We start from the raw sequence: 19,062 nt of genomic DNA, 5'->3' as shown, positions 1-19,062 counted from the left end.
GAGAAGATGGGTGAATTTGGAAGGTGAACGGTGTGATGACTTGGTTTTCTTGAGGGCTGCTTGGTTGGCTGGAGGTGGGAGTATGGTCGTCGATCACTTGATCCATGTTTGTTAGGCGGGGTATGTGGGGAAGCTGCAGCAGGCTGCAGCAGAGAGTTTATGTTGAATTTGTGTTTTTTCCAGAACACCAGAAGGCTTCCCGAAGGGTTCTGGCGTTCTGGAAAAAACCTTCTGGAAATTTCCAGAACGATATTTGTGTACCGTAAATGTTGGTAGGGTACATCAACGTTTTGATATTGGAAAGCTTGACGTCTCATACGGTACGTTGTAGAAACTGGGCAAAAAAGTGATCGAACTTCATGTTTGCAAATTGCATTCGTTCGATCACATATGGAAAAAGGGTTGAGGGTGCATAAACCCAACCCTCCTCGATTGGTCAGGTTCCTGGAATGTGACATCAGGGATACGATCACAAATGGTGATATTGATAGGAAGCTTTGGTGTACCTTGATGGTTATTAGTGGTGCATAGTTGGAAATGGATAGAAATTCGAGTTTGTTTGTTGAGAGGGTGATAATATTGTCATAGGCCAGCTGACGGGGTACCGAACAATTGTGATGTGACAGACAAGAGAGCAGTTCTTACATACCAATATCATATATTTACACTATTCACATCTGTATAAAAAAATTATAGCGACACCTCACTAAAACAAAGAATGTCACCATACACGCGACCTTGGTCTATATACAAGGAGGATAGGGAAGGTTTCTAACAAGAGATCACCAGGTTTGTTACTAGATAATGACACCACCAAAATACAAATTTGACTATATACAAGGAGGAATGGTGCAATTTGGACCGAGAGATATGGGCCTCTGAGGATCACAATTAGAATTCGGGATGGGCCGCCCTTCTATTTCCCTGTTACCATCGAGTTTGACCCATTAGCCGCTGCCTCTTCGGCAGCGCGGCTTGCCAATGATTTGAAAGAGTCCTGGACTTCCTCAATGGATGTCCTGATATCAAGGCGGTTCGATTCATCAAGTTGTAACTCTGCTATTACCAGACCTTCCTGCTGTTCATACCAGCTCGGAGAAACCAGCGAGAGTTGAAATCCCTTTGGAGGATATTTATCTTGATCAGATTCAGGTGCGTAGACGCCCCTGTCGACCAACTGTTTTGCTTTTCTTTTTTCTCTTGGTAGTAATTGTCGTTTCTGATGAACTTGGTCCAATAAATTGATTAGAGTGTCTAACTCAGGGCTCCTCCATTTGAGCCTCAACTTTTGTCGCGTAGCGTATCCGTTGGATGTTACAAGCTCTTCATCTGAGTGAACCTCGGGATGATCCAACATCCTAGCTTCCAGTGAATTTTGGCCGAACAGTCTGACTGCTTGAGTCAACCTGGCCTCCACGATCTAGTTTTTAGTTTTTCGCCATTAGCACCCTATTTGTGTGTGATTTGAGGAAGATAATCATGTTACTAACCTTAGCTTTGTTCAACCTCTTTCTTGTGGTGCGTTTTACTATCTCAATATGGTCATTGAGTATCTTCTTGCCTTCATCGGTCTTGAATAGCTCGAGTTGCCGATTTTGCTCTGCAAATTTGCTGCACTTATTGATAACCCAACGGCGAAGTATTTCTTCGCGATTGGCAGCAGTGTTGTCTGAAACAAGAATACCAAAAGCCCTGGCTCCGTTCGCATCGTAAGTCTTGACCCAGTGAGATAATATAATAGATGACATGGCCGAGTTCCAAGGAGTATCATATGATGCCTGCCAGTCAAAAGTGCACCTTGGAAAGCCTGCCATAGCTAAGCTGGCTTCGCACTGGGTTCCGAAATGATGAGCGTATCTTGTTCGACCACCAGACGACATGCGAGATGTGAAAATGACCGGTTGCATGGGGGTTTTCAGAGTCGCCATTTCGGCGGCATCCTTCTCGACTGTTTTCCTTTGCTTCCGGTTTGGTTTGAAACCAGGCCCTTTCCTTTCCACGTATTTACGCATTGCTTTGTCCTGAGCTGCTCGAATGAATGTCTCCCGCCTCTGTTTCCGAGTTTCCCAATTTTGGCGTTCTTCGTCTGATGGAGGATTCGGAAGTTTTGGTACTCCAGCGTTTTCCAAAGCTGATTGATTCCTTGATTTACGTGGAATCCCCATGAGCAGGCGAATGTACTCGTGGATAGCTCTCGCAAGTGGTGTCGCTGCCTTCGGAGTCTCGTGTTGTGCAGCTACTTTCCCAATTCCTTCGTTACAATGTCTGGTATGAGTCATTACTTTCAGTCTTGCAGCCTTCATCTTTTTGCGTTCGAGGATATCTTCGTGAGTAAGATCTCCATCCGTTACAGACAGATGTGATCAAGAATATTACAATGAGACCTTCTTATCTCTTTCGCTTCGCATTGACCAAGCCAAATTGAAATCACCTGAATCTTCCTCCTCATCCGAATCTTCCATTGCTTCACCAGAGTGTTCGCCTGTTTGCGGAATCAAGAAGAGTCACATTTCAATCATTGTTGCAATTCGGTTGGTGTCTACGTGAACGTCAGGGTACGCACTGTCACTTTTGTCATCTTCATCATCGAAACGAGGTCTTTTTGAAGCCCCTTTGAATGATGAGGGAGTGAATTGTGTACCAGTCGGTTGCGGACTCATTTTCAAAAATATACAAGAAAGTGAAATAACTAAGTGAGTGTATAGTTATGATAAGGATGATAAAAAGTTGAATTACAAAAATTGACACAGAAGTTTACCAGGATATGAAGAGAAGAGCAAATGGTGAAGGATTTACCAGCGTCGACTACCAGCCCTTATTATGAGCTTGCAATTGATCTCAATCATCCGTTAGCCCTCCGCTGAGCTAACGGATGATCGAGATCAATGCACCACAGGGTATTGCCACAAAACTTCTGACCGTTCCAGCTGTAAGAATACAGTTATCATTTCAAACACGACAACCAACTCGGTACAGTTCAATCAACACGGTACAATTCAACCAATACAATACATGACCTGAAACCAAACCTAACTTTAATTATCATCATAGTATCACATATAAATAGAAACTAACGCCACCAACCGCGCCACGTTTTCCTCATCAGTTCACTGAGGAAAACTGGCGTGTGAGTCTTTCTCTTCTCACATCATACTCAAATCCGAATAACTGTTGTTGACTTCATTTCTACTATAACCATGTTGTCTAGACTTCCTGTTCTTGTTTCTTTCCACCTATTTAGGTGTGTTCTTGTTATAGTCTTTGGTGTTCAGAGCCATAAAAGACTTACACCTGATTTCTGGTGTTATAAGGTGTGTTCTTGTTATAGTCTTTGGTGTTCAGAGCCATAAAAGACTTACACCCGATTTCTGGTGTTATAAGACTTCCTTTATAAGGAGTCTCGAGTTTATATAGATTCTCTCATGGTAGCGAGAGAATAACTCGATTCATAACCCTCTTATATGTCCTCACCAGTCGACGCACCTTCACCTACAAACTCTTCTGCCGATCCCACCGACGATCTTCTAACTGATCTTGATAATCGAGAAAATTCCCCATCGAGCTCTTCTGAAAAGTCTTTCAATTCGAATCACACTGTTCAAAACAAACCACCTGCCATCATGACTACTCCATCTAATCAAACCATACCCACTACTCAAAAAGAATTCGCAATCGCCCTAAATTTCAACTTAAGTAAAATATCAGCCACTGTTATTCTTGGAAAGAATAACTACACTCATTGGGCCATTGGAATCAAACGATCTCTGAGGCATCTATGCCTTGATCAATATCTTACCTCAGCCAATCAACCCGACGACATAACTGTTGAAGAACATCTCGCTAACAAGGAATGTCTTACGAATTTCTTGATCAATCGGATGGACCCCTCTACTTCAGCCTTTGTTGAATCCAAACTTCAAATTAAAGTTGATGGGGAAGTGGATATTGAATATGAACCGTCAAAATTATGGAAGATTGTTAGAGAGAATAAAGCTCCAGTATCAGAAGCTGCCCGATTTCAACTTGACAATGAATTAGATGAATTCCGCCAAGATAATCGCACAACTTTAGAAGCTCACTTAGCGAAATTTAGAGAATTGAAAGATGAATTAATGTTAGCAGGAGGAGATCTTAATGATGGGCAACTGGCAAGAAGACTTATTAAATCTCTTCATCATAACAATCAATTCATCTTATCTAACGTCTTTGATATGGTGAACCCTTTAACATATGATGGAGTTGAACAATATATACTGAAGAAAGAGAAAGAGATTCGAAACTTACCGCAATTTTCGAGCTTATACAAGAATCAATCATTTATACCAGGAGCTCATTCAGTCAATCGCAACAACAACAATCGTGTCACTCAATCTACTCGACCTAAATGTACAGCTGATCGGTGTGTATGTAGATATGGCAAAGACGACTGTTTTGAAAATCCCAAGAATCATGAGAAGAAGATCAGATGGCAACAAGAGTTAATCAAGAAAGGCAGATGGAGAGGTCAAGTTCCAAACCACTTACAATCGAATAGCAAGTCAAAGACATTTCAACATCGAAACTCATCGAATGTCGAACAAGAAACTGATAACGATCATGAGCTTGATGAATTGACCGACGCCATGAACTCGATGAACGTCTTGACTGATGATAGCCAACCAACTGTATTTCATATCGACTACTTCTGCAGCAACAAAGCCGTACAAGCCAAAGTTCCTAGCAATTCTTTCGGACTAGCTGACACGGGATCGTCACATCACATGTTTAATAACTTGAAACATTTTGATCGAAACTCCTTAACTCCAAATCCCGATCCCAGCAAAAGGCTCAATTTAGCTGGTGGTAATGATACACTTGAAATTCAAAAGATCGGAACTGCGTACTTATTGGATGTTGACGGAAACGTAATGAAATTTGAAAACTCACTATACGTTCCTCATCTCAACAAGAACTTGATTGCTGCTGGAGCTCTTATCAAGAAAGGAGTTGTCCCTTCCATCGATCCAATTAAATCTCATATCTTCAGTTTGATTCTCGGCAAGAAGACACTCTTCCGGGGATTCTTTTCAGGCAACCTCATGATAGTCAAGCTGATCGAATGCCCTGTACGTCAAATTCCCTCTCAGCAATCATCTTCAATCTCAACCATTCAATCTGACACTTTACTCAATCTTCACAATCGGTTAGGTCACCCGAATTTCGCCTACCTCCGAAAAATGATTAAGGATAAGATGATCGAAGGGGTTTCTGAGAACTTTGATTTTTCCAAACCTGTTGAATGTATTGCTTGTATCAAGTCAAAGAGTGAACGACCCCCTTTCTCCAATACTCGACCTCGTGCTGAAAATAAATTAGACAATGTTCATGTAGACTTAAGTGGAATTGTCAGAGGATATGTAAACAGTGGTTTCTTATACTATATTCTTTTTACCGACGATTTAACTGGGATGCGTTTTGTGTACTTCCTGAAATCAAAAGACAAGACATCAGTTTTCAACGCACTATGTGCATTCATTTCATTTGCCGAGCGCCAAAGCGAACGAAAAGTAAAATGTTTCACCTTAGATCAGGGTTCTGAATTTTTTAATTCTCTTTTCGTACCTTACTGTAAAGAACAAGGCATCTGGCTACATGAAACCGCTGCTTACACACCCGAAGAAAACGGTGTTGCTGAACGTTCGAACAAAACTATTACTTACAAAGCAAGGGCACTACTTCAACATTCTAACGTCCCACCCAGCTTTTGCTTCGAAGCTGTTAACACAACCGTTTACCTTGATAATCGCACTGTTTCTGTGGCATACAACAAAGGACTAATGACGCCTTTTGAAGGATGGTATGGAAGAAAACCCTCTGTCTCTCATATCCGAACGTTTGGTTGTGGGGTAGAATACATCGTCAGGAAGAGTCAACGAGATGGCAAATTTCACGCTGTCACTCGAACTGCCGTACTACTTGGATTTGCAACAGACAACTTTAACTACCGCCTATACGATCTCGAATCAAAGAAGATTATTACCTCCCACGATGTCAAATTCCGTGAAGATTTTTTCCCTTTTAGAAAATCAATCAAATTTCAGTATGATCACTTATTCTCTAAGAAAGAATTAAATGAACTTGAAGAGTCAAATCCAGGGTTAGAACCCGTAATAAACCTTGAAGACGACGACTATCCTTTCCTTCATAATCCTCGGCCTGACATAAATCCAGTCATCAATTTGGAGTCTGAACCTCCAAAAGATGTTGCTGATATTGTCCCAGTGCCTCACTCTATCCCATCTGAAACACCCGTGGAGTCTGAACCTCCTTCGGAGAATGTAAAAGATGCGGAACAACCTACCAACAACGAACCGACTATCCGAAAATCTACAAGGGATAGAAAAGCACCCGATCGGTACACACCATCTTCGAATAACACCTTCTGGGCGGACATCAACACTTTTATTGCTAGCGATGATGTTGACGCATATGCTTTTGCAACTACACCAACTGTCCGATTAGTCGACGAGCCAAGAACTTACAAACAAGCAATGAAATCAGCTCAAAAAGACGAATGGCTAGCTGCCATGAACAAAGAACTAGCATCAATTGACAAAAGGAAGGTATGGACTATTGTCCGTCGCCCAAAGAATCGGACTGTTGTAGGAGGCCGATGGGTTTTTAAGGTTAAACCAAACCTTGATGGGTCTATTGCCAAATACAAGGCCAGGTATGTTGCGAAGGGTTTCTCACAAGTGCCTGGTGTAGATTACCATGAAACCTATTCACCCACCGGAAAACCAGCATCTCTACGACTTCTTATTGCCACCGCTGCATTGAATGGATGGCCTGTCGAATCGATGGACGCCATTTGCGCGTTTCTCAACAATCGGTTAGATTATGAAATTTATATGGAACTTCCAGACAACCTGAAAGAGATATACGGTGATGACATGGTCGCATGCCTCCTAAGCACCATCTATGGACTGAAGCAGTCGGCTAAATACTGGAGCAACGATGTGACTGATTACCTCTTATCTATTGGTTTTAGACAATCGGAGGCAGACGCTTGTTTATTTATACGTATCACTCAAGATGGAACTAAATTTTCGGCCATGTACATTCACGTAGATGATATGGCAATCACCGGTAATGAAATCGCCCACATCAAGAAGCTGATCGCAAGTCGTTGGGACATGGAGGACCTTGGCATCTCTCATTGTATTGTTGGTATTCAAATTTCAAGGACATCAGACTTCTCTTACGCCATAGGTCAGCCTGCAATGATCGAAAGTGTACTCGAACGCTTCGGAATGACTCACTGTAAACCGGCCAGTACTCCCCTTGTCGCCGACCTTAAGCTCACACGCGCCACCGATTCAGAAATGACCGAATTCGCAACTCAAAACTTACCTTATCGAAACGGAGTTGGTTCGTTAATGTATTTATCTCAATGCACCCGCCCCGACTTAGCATATGCTGTTGGTGTATTATCACAACACCTTGATTGACCATCTCGGGCGCATTGGAATGCTTTTGTACATGTCCTTCGTTATTTACGTGGAACTACTCATTTATTCATTGAGTACAATGCAGGAGATGGAGGACTATCAGGCAATCAATCTTGGAATTGCCCGTATGGATTTTCTGATGCTGACTGGGCTGGCAACAAAGATAACCGACGATCAACAACGGGTTACATTTTCAAATTCCTGGGAGGCGCCGTCAGCTGGAAAAGCCGCCTCCAGCCAACTGTTGCTTTGTCGAGTACCGAGGCAGAGTATCGTGCGACTACGGAAGCTGGACAAGAAGCAACTTGGATTCAAACACTTATGACATCTTTAGGGTACACAATCAAGGAGCCGACTCAACTTCACTGTGATAACTTAGGTGCTATACATCTTACATCAAAGACAATCTTTCACGCTCGAACAAAACATATAGAGATACAATACCACTGGATTCGAGAGCTTGTGAAGAACGGAACAGTAGAGCTTCAACATTGTCAATCACACAAAATGATAGCTGATGTCCTCACAAAACCGTTAGGAAAATCACCATTTCAATATTTACGAAAAGCCATTGGACTTCATCATAGGGATTCAACTGTGTAGATTCATCTAAAATATTTATACTGAAATCAATTTTCTTTTTTTTTCTTTCTTCAATTTTTTTTATTTTCTTTCTTCTCTCTTAATATTTTTTTTCACATTGCTTATAACTATTTATCTACCTGTTTTGATTATTTGCTTGTCGTGCTTGAGGGGGTGTGTAAGAATACAGTTATCATTTCAAACACGACAACCAACTCGGTACAGTTCAATCAACACGGTACAATTCAACCAATACAATACATGACCTGAAACCAAACCTAACTTTAATTATCATCATAGTATCACATATAAATAGAAACTAACGCCACCAACCGCGCCACGTTTTCCTCATCAGTTCACTGAGGAAAACTGGCGTGTGAGTCTTTCTCTTCTCACATCATACTCAAATCCGAATAACTGTTGTTGACTTCATTTCTACTATAACCATGTTGTCTAGACTTCCTGTTCTTGTTTCTTTCCACCTATTTAGGTGTGTTCTTGTTATAGTCTTTGGTGTTCAGAGCCATAAAAGACTTACACCCGATTTCTGGTGTTATAAGGTGTGTTCTTGTTATAGTCTTTGGTGTTCAGAGCCATAAAAGACTTACACCCGATTTCTGGTGTTATAAGACTTCCTTTATAAGGAGTCTCGAGTTTATATAGATTCTCTCAGATTGTGGTTTTTTTAGTTAGAGGATAGTTGGTTATGATTATTATCAGTTATTGGTTTTGTTTTAATGGTGTTTCCTATCTTTTTCTTTGAAGTTTTGGGGTTCAGTTTTGTTGAGAGGTACTTATCATACGTAGAACAAGAATGATCACCTTGATTATGATGATGAAAGCTAAGATGTATTGAGGGATGTAATGGGTAATTGATACCCCCAGGAGGCTCCATGAGTCTAACCTGACTCACTTCCCTGGCACAGAGTCATATGAAGTGAGTACTGTGTCTCACTTTATACCACTGGGCCAACAAGCCATTTTGTTATAAGCAATGCACTAAAAAAAGTGAGTACTGTGGTCCTGGATGTGTGGGGGTAATTGGTGTATTGGTGATGATAAAAGTAGACTTATAGCATGAATCCTGTTACAATTCACTCTCCAGATTCTGGACTATCAGGCTCAGTTTGCAGATTGGTTTAGCTTTAGAAATGATACATCTACACCAATCCTTCACTCAGATGTTCATCACAAATCATGTGATGTCATAAAGGTTATTTTGTAATTTCAAATGATGTCCATTGGGTCCCAAGTAGACTGAAGTCCTCATTATTGGGTGTATTTCTATAGAAAGTGTATGTCACAACTTATGGAATTGGGCCATCATAAAATTAACCATCCTATACAAGACTTTTCAAAGAAGAGATATAAAAAATTGATATACATCTATGTATCATCACCAACAACAGCATTGTATCAAGATCCCTTTCAAAGATCTTACATGGCCAAGAAGACCTATATCATGATTCAACTATTTGCCAAATAGTACACCAGACATTCACAATTACAACCAAATGATCAACGATGAAACTCAAACATTGTGCATCAACTACCCAATCTGGTTTTGAGACATCTTCAAACCAAATAAGGAGAGTCCAAACAACTTATCCCAACAGCTACTCCTCCTTCATCACTCTCACTATTCTTGGTACGCAATAAATGACCAGCTTCAGTATTCCACATCACTTCCATTGAACCTTGTTGATCGGTCTTAAATAGACAAACACCTAAAACACCTAATTCCGAAATCACTTCCACAGGCTCCCGGTTTACGCTTGGTCCTGGACGAATAAGAACATTACGAATTCCTATGGGAGTTTGGATAAGTTGCATCAAGATGTAACCATCCCTTTCTTCTGTGCTTAATTTCTTGAGGAATTCAGGGATCCGATCGCCATATATATTGTGACCACCACCCTCACGCTGAGGTTTGAGAACAAAACGAGCAGCGGTGATGGGATCAGAAGCCAGTTTGAGTGCATGATTATCTAGTGCATAGATTGGCATCCATGTCGACCGTAGTTCATCTAGCTCTGTCTTGCTCAAAATATCGTCGAGCTCGAGTTGACCTTTCAATGTTTTCGGATCGGTAAGTACTTGTTGAATCTTCTTACATCCAGCGAGTTGAGTAGCAAGATTCGGACAATTGATAGATCTTGAGGATTCAAGCCTTTCCCGACCATTCCAGTTATCTTCACTCAAAAAGTCTTCAGGTCCATACATACATCGATAGTATACCACAGAGACCTCAGTACGTCGGCCGTTTTCGAGGTAATAAAGGGTAGAGTCCGATTCATCAAGCTCGGTGGAAGTAAGAATTTCGTGACATGATAGTCTGACCATCCGAATTCTATCTTTATCTTCGGCAAGAGCGTGAACAAGCAGAGCTTGATCAAACAGGTTCCGTTCGTTAGGTTGGGTGATCATTAAGATGGTGATAGATCCTTTGGGCTGAAAGAGAGAGATGTATGCTCGATGCGCGGCTGCTAAACCTTCAGCCAATGACGATAATCCATGATTGACCGGCTGAGGTAGTTGAAGTTGTGAATATGCATCAGTAGTGGTAGTAAGATAACTAGCTATCGCAGCTTAAACATATCAGCAATTATTGACTTCTTAGCGACTAATTAAACACAAATCCTTGATGATGAGATGAACAAAGTTTAAGTCACGAACCGATGTAAGCCTGAAACTTTAGTTCCCAAACTACCAAAACTAACACTAACAGTGTTAAATTCGACTTGCTTAATCACTGGGTTTTGATCCTGATGTTGTTCATGATCTAGATGAAGTAAATAATCACTCCTAAAGATCCCTAGTGTAATCTTTGATCCAAGACCTTTAGAATCAATCCGGTCCCATATAGAGTATAAACGTCCAATGAAAGGATCTACTTTTGATACTGATTTTCCTATCAACTCGCGTAAGAATTTGGGACTAGAAGCAATTTGTGCATATAGCTTATTGTAGCTTGTTTGAATTCTACAAAAGAAACGTGATGTTCAGAATTCAATCAAGATATTTCGACTGAAAATGGCTTATTGTGATTATCTCTCATACCTTAGTGCTTTCTCAAATTCATTTCGAGGAAAAGGACTAGGGAAAAGCGCGAAAGGAGCATGGGTGGCTCCATCTGGTGCTGGTATGATTGGCTTGAGAATAAGTGAATTGGCTAAAGCGTAGGTGATGGCCAAATCTTGCAGTTTTTCGATCTGATCGGATGACTGAGATGGAGGCCATGAGGTAAGTTGAGAAAGCGCCATGATGCTGAACGTCGAAAGGGCAAGCTGAGCTGAAGATAGCTGAAGATTTGATTGAGTGACCACTGACGTTGTAGAGTGGCGTCGAGTCGAGTCGATCGAGCCTTTCACGTACTTTCCTCAAAGTCAGTTTATACCTGATCAGACCTGTCCCACCCTGAACATGCCAGCCAAGCGAAGTTGCACATACTATAACAGGTGATGAACATTTAAATCATTTCCCCTTCAAAGTTCATTTCAACTTCAAGAGTCAAGACCCTTCACTGATCTGACCATCATTGACCAGACCCATATATTTTTCTACACCACTTCCTACACGAGTTTGTTTAAGTGTGTGAGCAAGAATGTTCATAGCAGAGAAACCAGGACCTGAGAAACAAAGAATTTTTTTGAAAGCCGCTTCTTGAGTCCACCTTATTACATAGCAAAGGAGCAGGCAAAAACCAGTGAATACCAACAACAACTTACTCACAAGTCCAACAAGTCGTGAAGTAGAACCAGATTTTCCATTCTATTGTTTAAATTTGATAGGAACATTTATTTGATGTGCTCTCATAGTAATCCTTGTTCATCAGATTCAAGCAACAGATATCTTGATATAGTTCTCAAGCTTCTTCTCATAAATATGATGCTCTCATCAACAGCATATCAAAAGTAGCTTTTTGGGACAATTGAACAATTTTTTTTTCATTTGAATAAAATCAAACTCCACATGCAATTTAGAGCTCTACAAGTGAAAGTACTGTTCAGGTCTTTTCTTATGCACCATACACCCTAAGCCATACATGACAGGGAATGACGTACATGTCACAGGTTGAGGAAGTTGTACACTAGATCACACATTGTACATCCAAGCTTCTCTTTCCTCATCCGAGTCAGAACAATCAGCAGAACACTTGCTCCCGTGCCAAACTACCCCAGAGCTTCGTCCTATCAAAATGATGATACCTTCACCATTCTGTGTATGGGAAAGTTGTAGTATCAGTCTTTCATTGAGACAAAGGATCCCTGGGACATACAGGGATAGTACAAATTCATCTGTGAGTGGTACCTGTTTTCAAGAGGCATGGTTTTTTATTATCTAACTTATTGGACCTACTCAGGCCTGGACACAGGTATTTTGTGCAATTGACAAATACAAAATTGCTCTGGATTGCTGTCAAATAGCAATGGATCTTTGTGTATGTAAGTACATGTGAATCTTGATTGATGACAGCACCCTGTTAGGTCTATCACATTCCAATGATTGGATGTCAACCAAAATGAGAGACTAATCTCCTCATGAGAAGCCATATCACTTCTGTTGCAAGCAGGAGGTTCTATGAAACCTGATCTTGTGTTTTTGATTGGTTGTTTAAAAAAAAAAAAACCATTTTTCTGATGTTTCTCAAGAAAGAAAGAAAGATCAAAGTATCTCATCAGATCAAGTTGATAAACTATGTAATTTATATTTGTGCTTTGCTTCTATTCAGAACTTTGTGCTCCAGTGGACAGAAGGTGATATGAATTGAAACAAACAAGATGTGATCTAGTTTTTCTTATAGTTTTGCATGTAATGGGTTCTTGAAGAGTCAGATGAGATTGGGTAGAGCCAAATTATTCATGAGAGAGTTTTAGCTTGTCTAACAACTACATTATCAATCTTTGTTTTGAATATTCCAATTATTAAACTTGGTTTTCTTGGCTTGGAATCAATTTATGAGACTCTCAAATGGATGACTCTGGTAGCCATTGGGTTAGATTTCTGATACACTGTATGTATGAACCATGCAGTCTTACTAGCCCCCACAAACCTGTGCAATAAGTGTACAACAAGTCACATTATTCTTGTAAATTTTGGATAGTCTCAGGTTAGTCACAGAGCAAGCGAGTCTTGCAAAAAGACTGATATGGATCTGGTTACACCCCTCCACTTATACCAAATTTTGTGCATGGATTCAGTCATATAGTGACAGTATCACTTTACATTTTCCACCAGATGTCTGCATGTGGTAAATAAGTCTGAAGTGTTGAAATACAATCAAGACAAGGTAGAGGTTAATGCAGTTCTTATGAATGTAGTTGTGACAAGTGTTGTTTTGGATATGTTCCGTTTTCATTTTTTTCTTGTCTGTGATTGGATATTGTGAGATCACACCAACTCGACTAAGATGTACATCAATCCCAATGAATTTCTGTCTCATTGTTATTGATATATGTGCACTTGTTGTTTGCTCCCTTTTCTCTTTTCCTCTCTTTCCCATCTTTCGGAAAGAGAGCGAGTTATTTTATACCTTTCACCATACGTAGAATCACTAACGCTATAATACCACTAGAATCCGCTTAGATCACTATTTGAGCACATTGCTCATTAAACCTTTTCATTTCTCACTTTAATAAATTCCTCCATTAACTAGGTACCTCTCTCTTGAATCTTTTTCTTCACTTTTCACTTCACAAACGTGTTATTCACCTTTCATTTCTTTTTCTTCTTATTTATCTTGTTAGGTTAGTACCAAGGTCTGCACACCTTTGGTTTGGAGAAGAGTGCTCACGTACGCACTGCTGTTATCAGGTTAGCTAAGAAATACAATCCCATCTTTCAGAAAGAGAAATCCGCTTAGATCACTATTCGAGCACATTGCTCATTAAACCTTTTCATTTCTCACTTTAATAAATTCCTCCATTAACTAGGTTAGTACCAAGGTCTGCATACCTTTGGTTTGGAGAAGAGTGCTCATGTACGCACTGCTGTTATCAGGTTAACCGTCTTCTTAGACATTTACATGAAGTATGTCTGAATACACCTCACTTGAGCTGTATAAAGTTGCTGCTCAATATAAGTACACATTGAGCAAGCATATTTTGCTATAGAGATCACAGTGAAACAAAAATGGACGGGCTTAATTTGGACACTTTAGCATATAGGCTAAAAGTATATATTTCATGAAAATATGAAGGGGGGGATTTGGTGGGTTTTATAAGGATAACTATGCTTACATCAGGCCAATATGCTTACAAAGATTTTTAGGATTGTCTAAAACCCACGGTTTTTTCAAATACATGTCTCAAATGCAGTTGCTGATTCCCAAAATGAGTGTTAGGTTCAGTTTCTTCCTAGTTATGCTTATATGCTTATTTTGAAGATCTCTTAGAGCATCCACAGCCATGTGGCGTAAATCATGTCGTACGGAAATTTAGGGCAAAATCATCCACAGCCGATGCCCTAAATTTTCACGTAGCTAAGGGTACTTTTGGTTGCGATTACGAATTGTAAACTCCGTTTGACCCCAGGTAAGGCTCTGACCCGAGCCCCGCCGGCCCCGGGGCACCCGTCGGGCGGACATACCCGAGCCCTCCCCGGACAGGCTTCAAAACATCTTTGGACCGTTAGTAGGACTCTTGCGGGGCTTGTTTTGGGGCTTTCGGGGCCAGGTTTCACTCTTGTTTCATTTGACAAACGGCGAAAAAACAAAGGAAAAACAAAGGAAAACAAAGGAAAACAAAGATGGATACAAAAGATTTTCAACGTAGTTTTAAACCATATTTAATCCAACTTTTTACACACAAAAGGGCCTCACAAGTGAAGGCTTTCATACTCATTCGATACTTGGTCCATAAACGACTGCCACCTGAAAAAACTCGCTCAGACGATACACTTGTGGCTGGGATAGCTAAGTGCGCGCGAGCCATTTGAGCCAGAGTCGGGAGGTTCTTTTGCTGCAACTTCCAAAACTCCAGTGGAGAAACGTCCTCGCGTTCGCATAGACCGTTGAGGTACGTCTCAACTTCCTCCTCCACTGTGAGCTTCAAAGCACGCGTTACAAAGCGTCGAGTTCCAAAAGTCAATCGCTGAGGTTCTGGCTCGGTGGTGGTTTTGTCTTCTTCGTTGGATGCAAACTTGCGCGCCTCGCTCAAAAAGAAGGCTTTCAAATGAGCCCGGTCGCGGATACTGGCTAGCTCCAGGGTCTGATCAGAGAGTTCGGAAAGTTTGCTGCGAGGATCCAAAATGTTTCCACAGAGGTAGACCGGTTTTTGCACAGCTGCACGATAATAGTCCATGATTTTTTTCTTGATCGGCTCGATTGCAGCTAAAAAGACAGGATTGGTGACCGTTGACAAAGCCTAAGTGTGGATGTTACAAGTAGTCAGTTTGGCTGATGTTTGTGATAGGGTGAACAAGAGAAAAGCCCACCTGATCGAGTGCATCAACGAGACATTGGTAGGTTGGAATTGCATCGGCAATAGTAGGTGATTTAGATGCTGAGAGTAGGAGAGAGGCCTCCTCTAAGGGTCGTAAGAACTTAGTAAACGATTCCAACAAGTCCCACTCAGATGGAGAGATCGCATATTGACTATAGTCTCCATCGGTAGTCAGCATGTTGATTGGTTTCTTCAGCTCGATTGCTCGCTCGAGACAATCTAAATCGGAGTTCCACCGTGTTTTGACAGGTCGTATGAATCCTTTGTTCAAACCACACGACTCGGCCAACTTCATGAAAGACTGGAGACGTTGAGGTGACTTGTAAATATACGAAATTAGTGTATAAAGCCTCTTGAGGGCACTGTTTCCAGACTGTGTTACAGTAGCATTTTCAAGCCAACCATCCAGATCAATCGCTTCTGAACTAGTATCGGTCTCTCCCAAAACCTTACTGAACATCTTGAGTCCAGCTTGAGCGGCTAGATTCACAACATGAGCCATGCAACCCAGGAGTTGAGATTTGGCATCGAAGTTAGGAATGTGTGGTTGAAGAAGTCGTGCCATAGCAGAATTAGTGCTGGCATTATCGGCTGTAAAAGTGAAAACCTTGTCTAATATGTTGAAGTCGTTGAGTGTCTTTAAGAGGAGCTCGACCAAGTTTTCAGCTGAATGATCACCCTCGATCTCTTTCACAGCTAATACTATCTCTTGAATCTGAAACTTGTGGTCAATCCAGTGAACTGTGATGCCGAGAATTGATTTTTGAGAGGGTGCAGACCATCCATCAAAAGTCAGAGATACATGGGGAACTTCTTTCAAGATGTCAATGATCTGGAGCGAGAGGGATCGAAACTGAGACTTGATGTATTCAGCTTGCGTAACAGAGCTATAGTGAAGATGGATGGCTTCCCGATTTACTAAGTCAAGAAGGTCGCGGAACTCTGCACTCTCTACCATTAAAAATGGGAGTTCTTGCATGACAATGAGGCGGGTGACTGCTACTTTGAAGGTCGAAGCATTCAGCTTATGAACCTACAAGGAAGAGACAGATGTAAATCCAAAAATTGATCAGTCACCCAACAAGAAAGAGGTGCACAAAATTGAAAAAGTAAGAAGCTAACTGCAACAACACGGCCCTCCTTCGCATACTTGTCCATATCAATCGCGGATTCTTCTCTCACAGATTTTGATGTGATATCGTGTTTTCGGTCTAGATGTCTACTCATTGATTTTGTTGATGCTGTCTTATCTGGGGTGAGTCAAGAAAGGCACTGATCATCGCTTCCTGGTTTGACTTTGGCATGGCAGACCAGCACATTATTGCCGTTGATTGTTTCCTCGGTAAAATAATTCCAGACCCAAGAAGTCTTTGAAGCGGACTTTTTCCAAGCATTTGGCTGGGAAGGTTTCGAAATAGGTTGAGTTTGGGGATCCTTCTCCGTTTGCCATTCCGAGTCAGAATCCTCTTCAGCTCTTCAGAGTCGATAACAATGGTTTTTTTTTTGTTGGCTTTTGGTGTTAAAGATTTTCGAGGGCGTTTGAGGGTCGATGGTGAGAGTGCCATCTTGAAAGCAAGGGAAATAGGCTCAGCAAGGGACGTGGAAGGGCATAGAATTGCGGTATAATGATGATAAAACCTGGTCTCATGTAGGTTTTGAACTTTGAAAAGAAAAAAAATCGGGTCTGCCCCGTGCCCGCCCGAGGTAACCTCGGCCCGAGGTCGGGCTGGCCACGAAAAGATCGGGTCAGGGCCGGGTCAGACCCTTAACCCCAGGTACATTGCCCCGGGGCAATTGAGTTTATTGTTCAAATTGATTTTTCATCAAATAAACTCCGTTTAGGGTACATTGAAAAAAAACACGTTTGGTTGAAAATCCCAACCAGATGTATCTTATAGTAAACTCTCTTTGAAGTTTTCTCACCTCAGCTCACCTCACTTCACATTCTACCACTCCACATCCACCCATATGGATGTCCTCTGGTGATCTCCAATACAATTAATGATCATATGATACGGCCTTTGTCCCCATCCGACCATTTTTTGCCCAAACACGCTCACAATAACAGAAACGTCACCAAATTCAACTCCACCACTTCCTATTTATCTCATCTTTCAAGAGTGATTTGTTTTGGAATTTTTTGAAGTTCAACAATTGATTGATATGACTGATTGAATGGAATTGAATGATTGATTGGTTTTGAAAAATTGGTTCAAATTGACCGATTGATTGAAATCACACAATTGACTGGAAATTGGATTGATAACTCGTTCCTTCAATCAAAATTGGTTTTCGAGATTTCATTTCAATCACGAAAGAAAATAACTTTTTACACAGAAAAATCAATTCAATTCTAGATTCATATTTGAGAAACAAAAGATAGATTTGAGAAGATGATTGGTCAGATAAAAGCAGAAGGAACGGCAGCCAGGCGCAAGAAGTAGAAGTGAAAATTGGCTTGTGAGTCTTGAGTATGATGGTGTAGTGTTGAAGATGTTGATTGAGTCAAAGAACAAACATCTTATGCAGTGAATACATATTGGATCGATTGAGAAGGGTTGAAGTCTTTCGAGATGAAATTTTCTCAAGTACAAAAGGGAGTTTATTTCACGGATAAACTCCCTTTTGGCGTTTATCCAAAGTCCCGTTTTAAACTCCTTTAGGGACAGGGAAGGAGTTTATTTCTGGGTACCATAAGTGGTCCCAAACGTGTTTTTTTAACAGCAATTATTTTGCAAAATAATCGCTATTATTCAAAATAATCGCCGAAAATAATCGCTACCAAACGTACCCTAAGGGAATTCCCTCCGTGCGAGCCAAAATAGGCCAAATATGTTCTATTTTGGCTTGCTCCCTAAATTCATCTGTACCTCGCTTCTCCCATAACTCCCACTTCCACGACCGCACTCCCTGCAGAATATCTCCCTCGATGGCCAACTAACCCATAACTCACTTCACAAAATATGCTACAAGCCGTAATGTACAACACCACGGCTGTGCATCGTTTGAAATCTATGCCTCAAACACTTGCCTAAACGATCCATGCGACGCTCCGTACAATACGATTTTACGGCACGGCTGGGGATGCTCTTAGTGGTACACAAACATCTCAAGCTGACCTAATAAAACCCATGGCAACCCAACTGATTTTTGGTTTTTTAGCGCTAAAAACTCAAAATCAATCGGGTTGCCATGGATTTTTGGAATGAGGTCGGGTTGAGACGTTTGTGTACCACTATTGCACCTTTATAGAATCAGGTTTGGTGTATTTATAGCATCCACAGCTGTGTCGTAAGTTTGTTTTGTATGGAGGGTTGCACAGATTGTTTTGGGAAGTCTTTGAGGTATGAAAGTTGAACCTTGTACATGTTTCCCTACACTACGGGTTGCAGCACAATTGGGGAGGTTTGTCATGGGTTATTGATCATCAAGGGAGATGATTTGCAGAGATTCTGGTCTTACAAGTTGGAGTTTATGGGGAAAGTGAGGTACAGAAGGATTGAGGGTGCAAGCAGAAAAAGAACATCTTTGGCCTGTTTTGGCTCTCA

General features: G+C 41.1%; 2 protein-coding genes across 2 annotated transcripts; both read right to left on the bottom strand.

The window, feature by feature from the left end:
• Positions 1–916: 916 nt before the first annotated feature.
• MELLADRAFT_108967 (uncharacterized protein) lies at positions 917–2,660 on the bottom strand (the record flags this gene model as incomplete). Its single annotated transcript, XM_007412818.1, has 4 exons — positions 917–1,420; positions 1,491–2,338; positions 2,432–2,482; positions 2,564–2,660. The coding sequence occupies 4 exons, from the start codon at positions 2,658–2,660 to the stop codon at positions 917–919; spliced, it is 1,500 nt and encodes a 499-aa protein (XP_007412880.1).
• A 6,987-nt stretch (positions 2,661–9,647) lies between these two features.
• MELLADRAFT_65318 (uncharacterized protein) lies at positions 9,648–11,335 on the bottom strand (the record flags this gene model as incomplete). The annotated part of the gene is made up of 3 exons (XM_007412817.1): positions 9,648–10,647; positions 10,749–11,054; positions 11,133–11,335. 3 exons carry the CDS (start codon positions 11,333–11,335, stop codon positions 9,648–9,650), a joined length of 1,509 nt encoding a protein of 502 aa, XP_007412879.1.
• Between the last annotated feature and the right edge of the window lie 7,727 nt (positions 11,336–19,062).

This window comes from Melampsora larici-populina (assembly GCF_000204055.1).
Source record: "Melampsora larici-populina 98AG31 unplaced genomic scaffold MELLAscaffold_33, whole genome shotgun sequence".
NCBI classification, from domain to species: Eukaryota; Fungi; Basidiomycota; class Pucciniomycetes; order Pucciniales; family Melampsoraceae; genus Melampsora; species Melampsora laricis-populina.
Note: the sequence above shows the minus strand (reverse complement) of the source record. Positions and strands in the feature narration are given on the sequence as shown.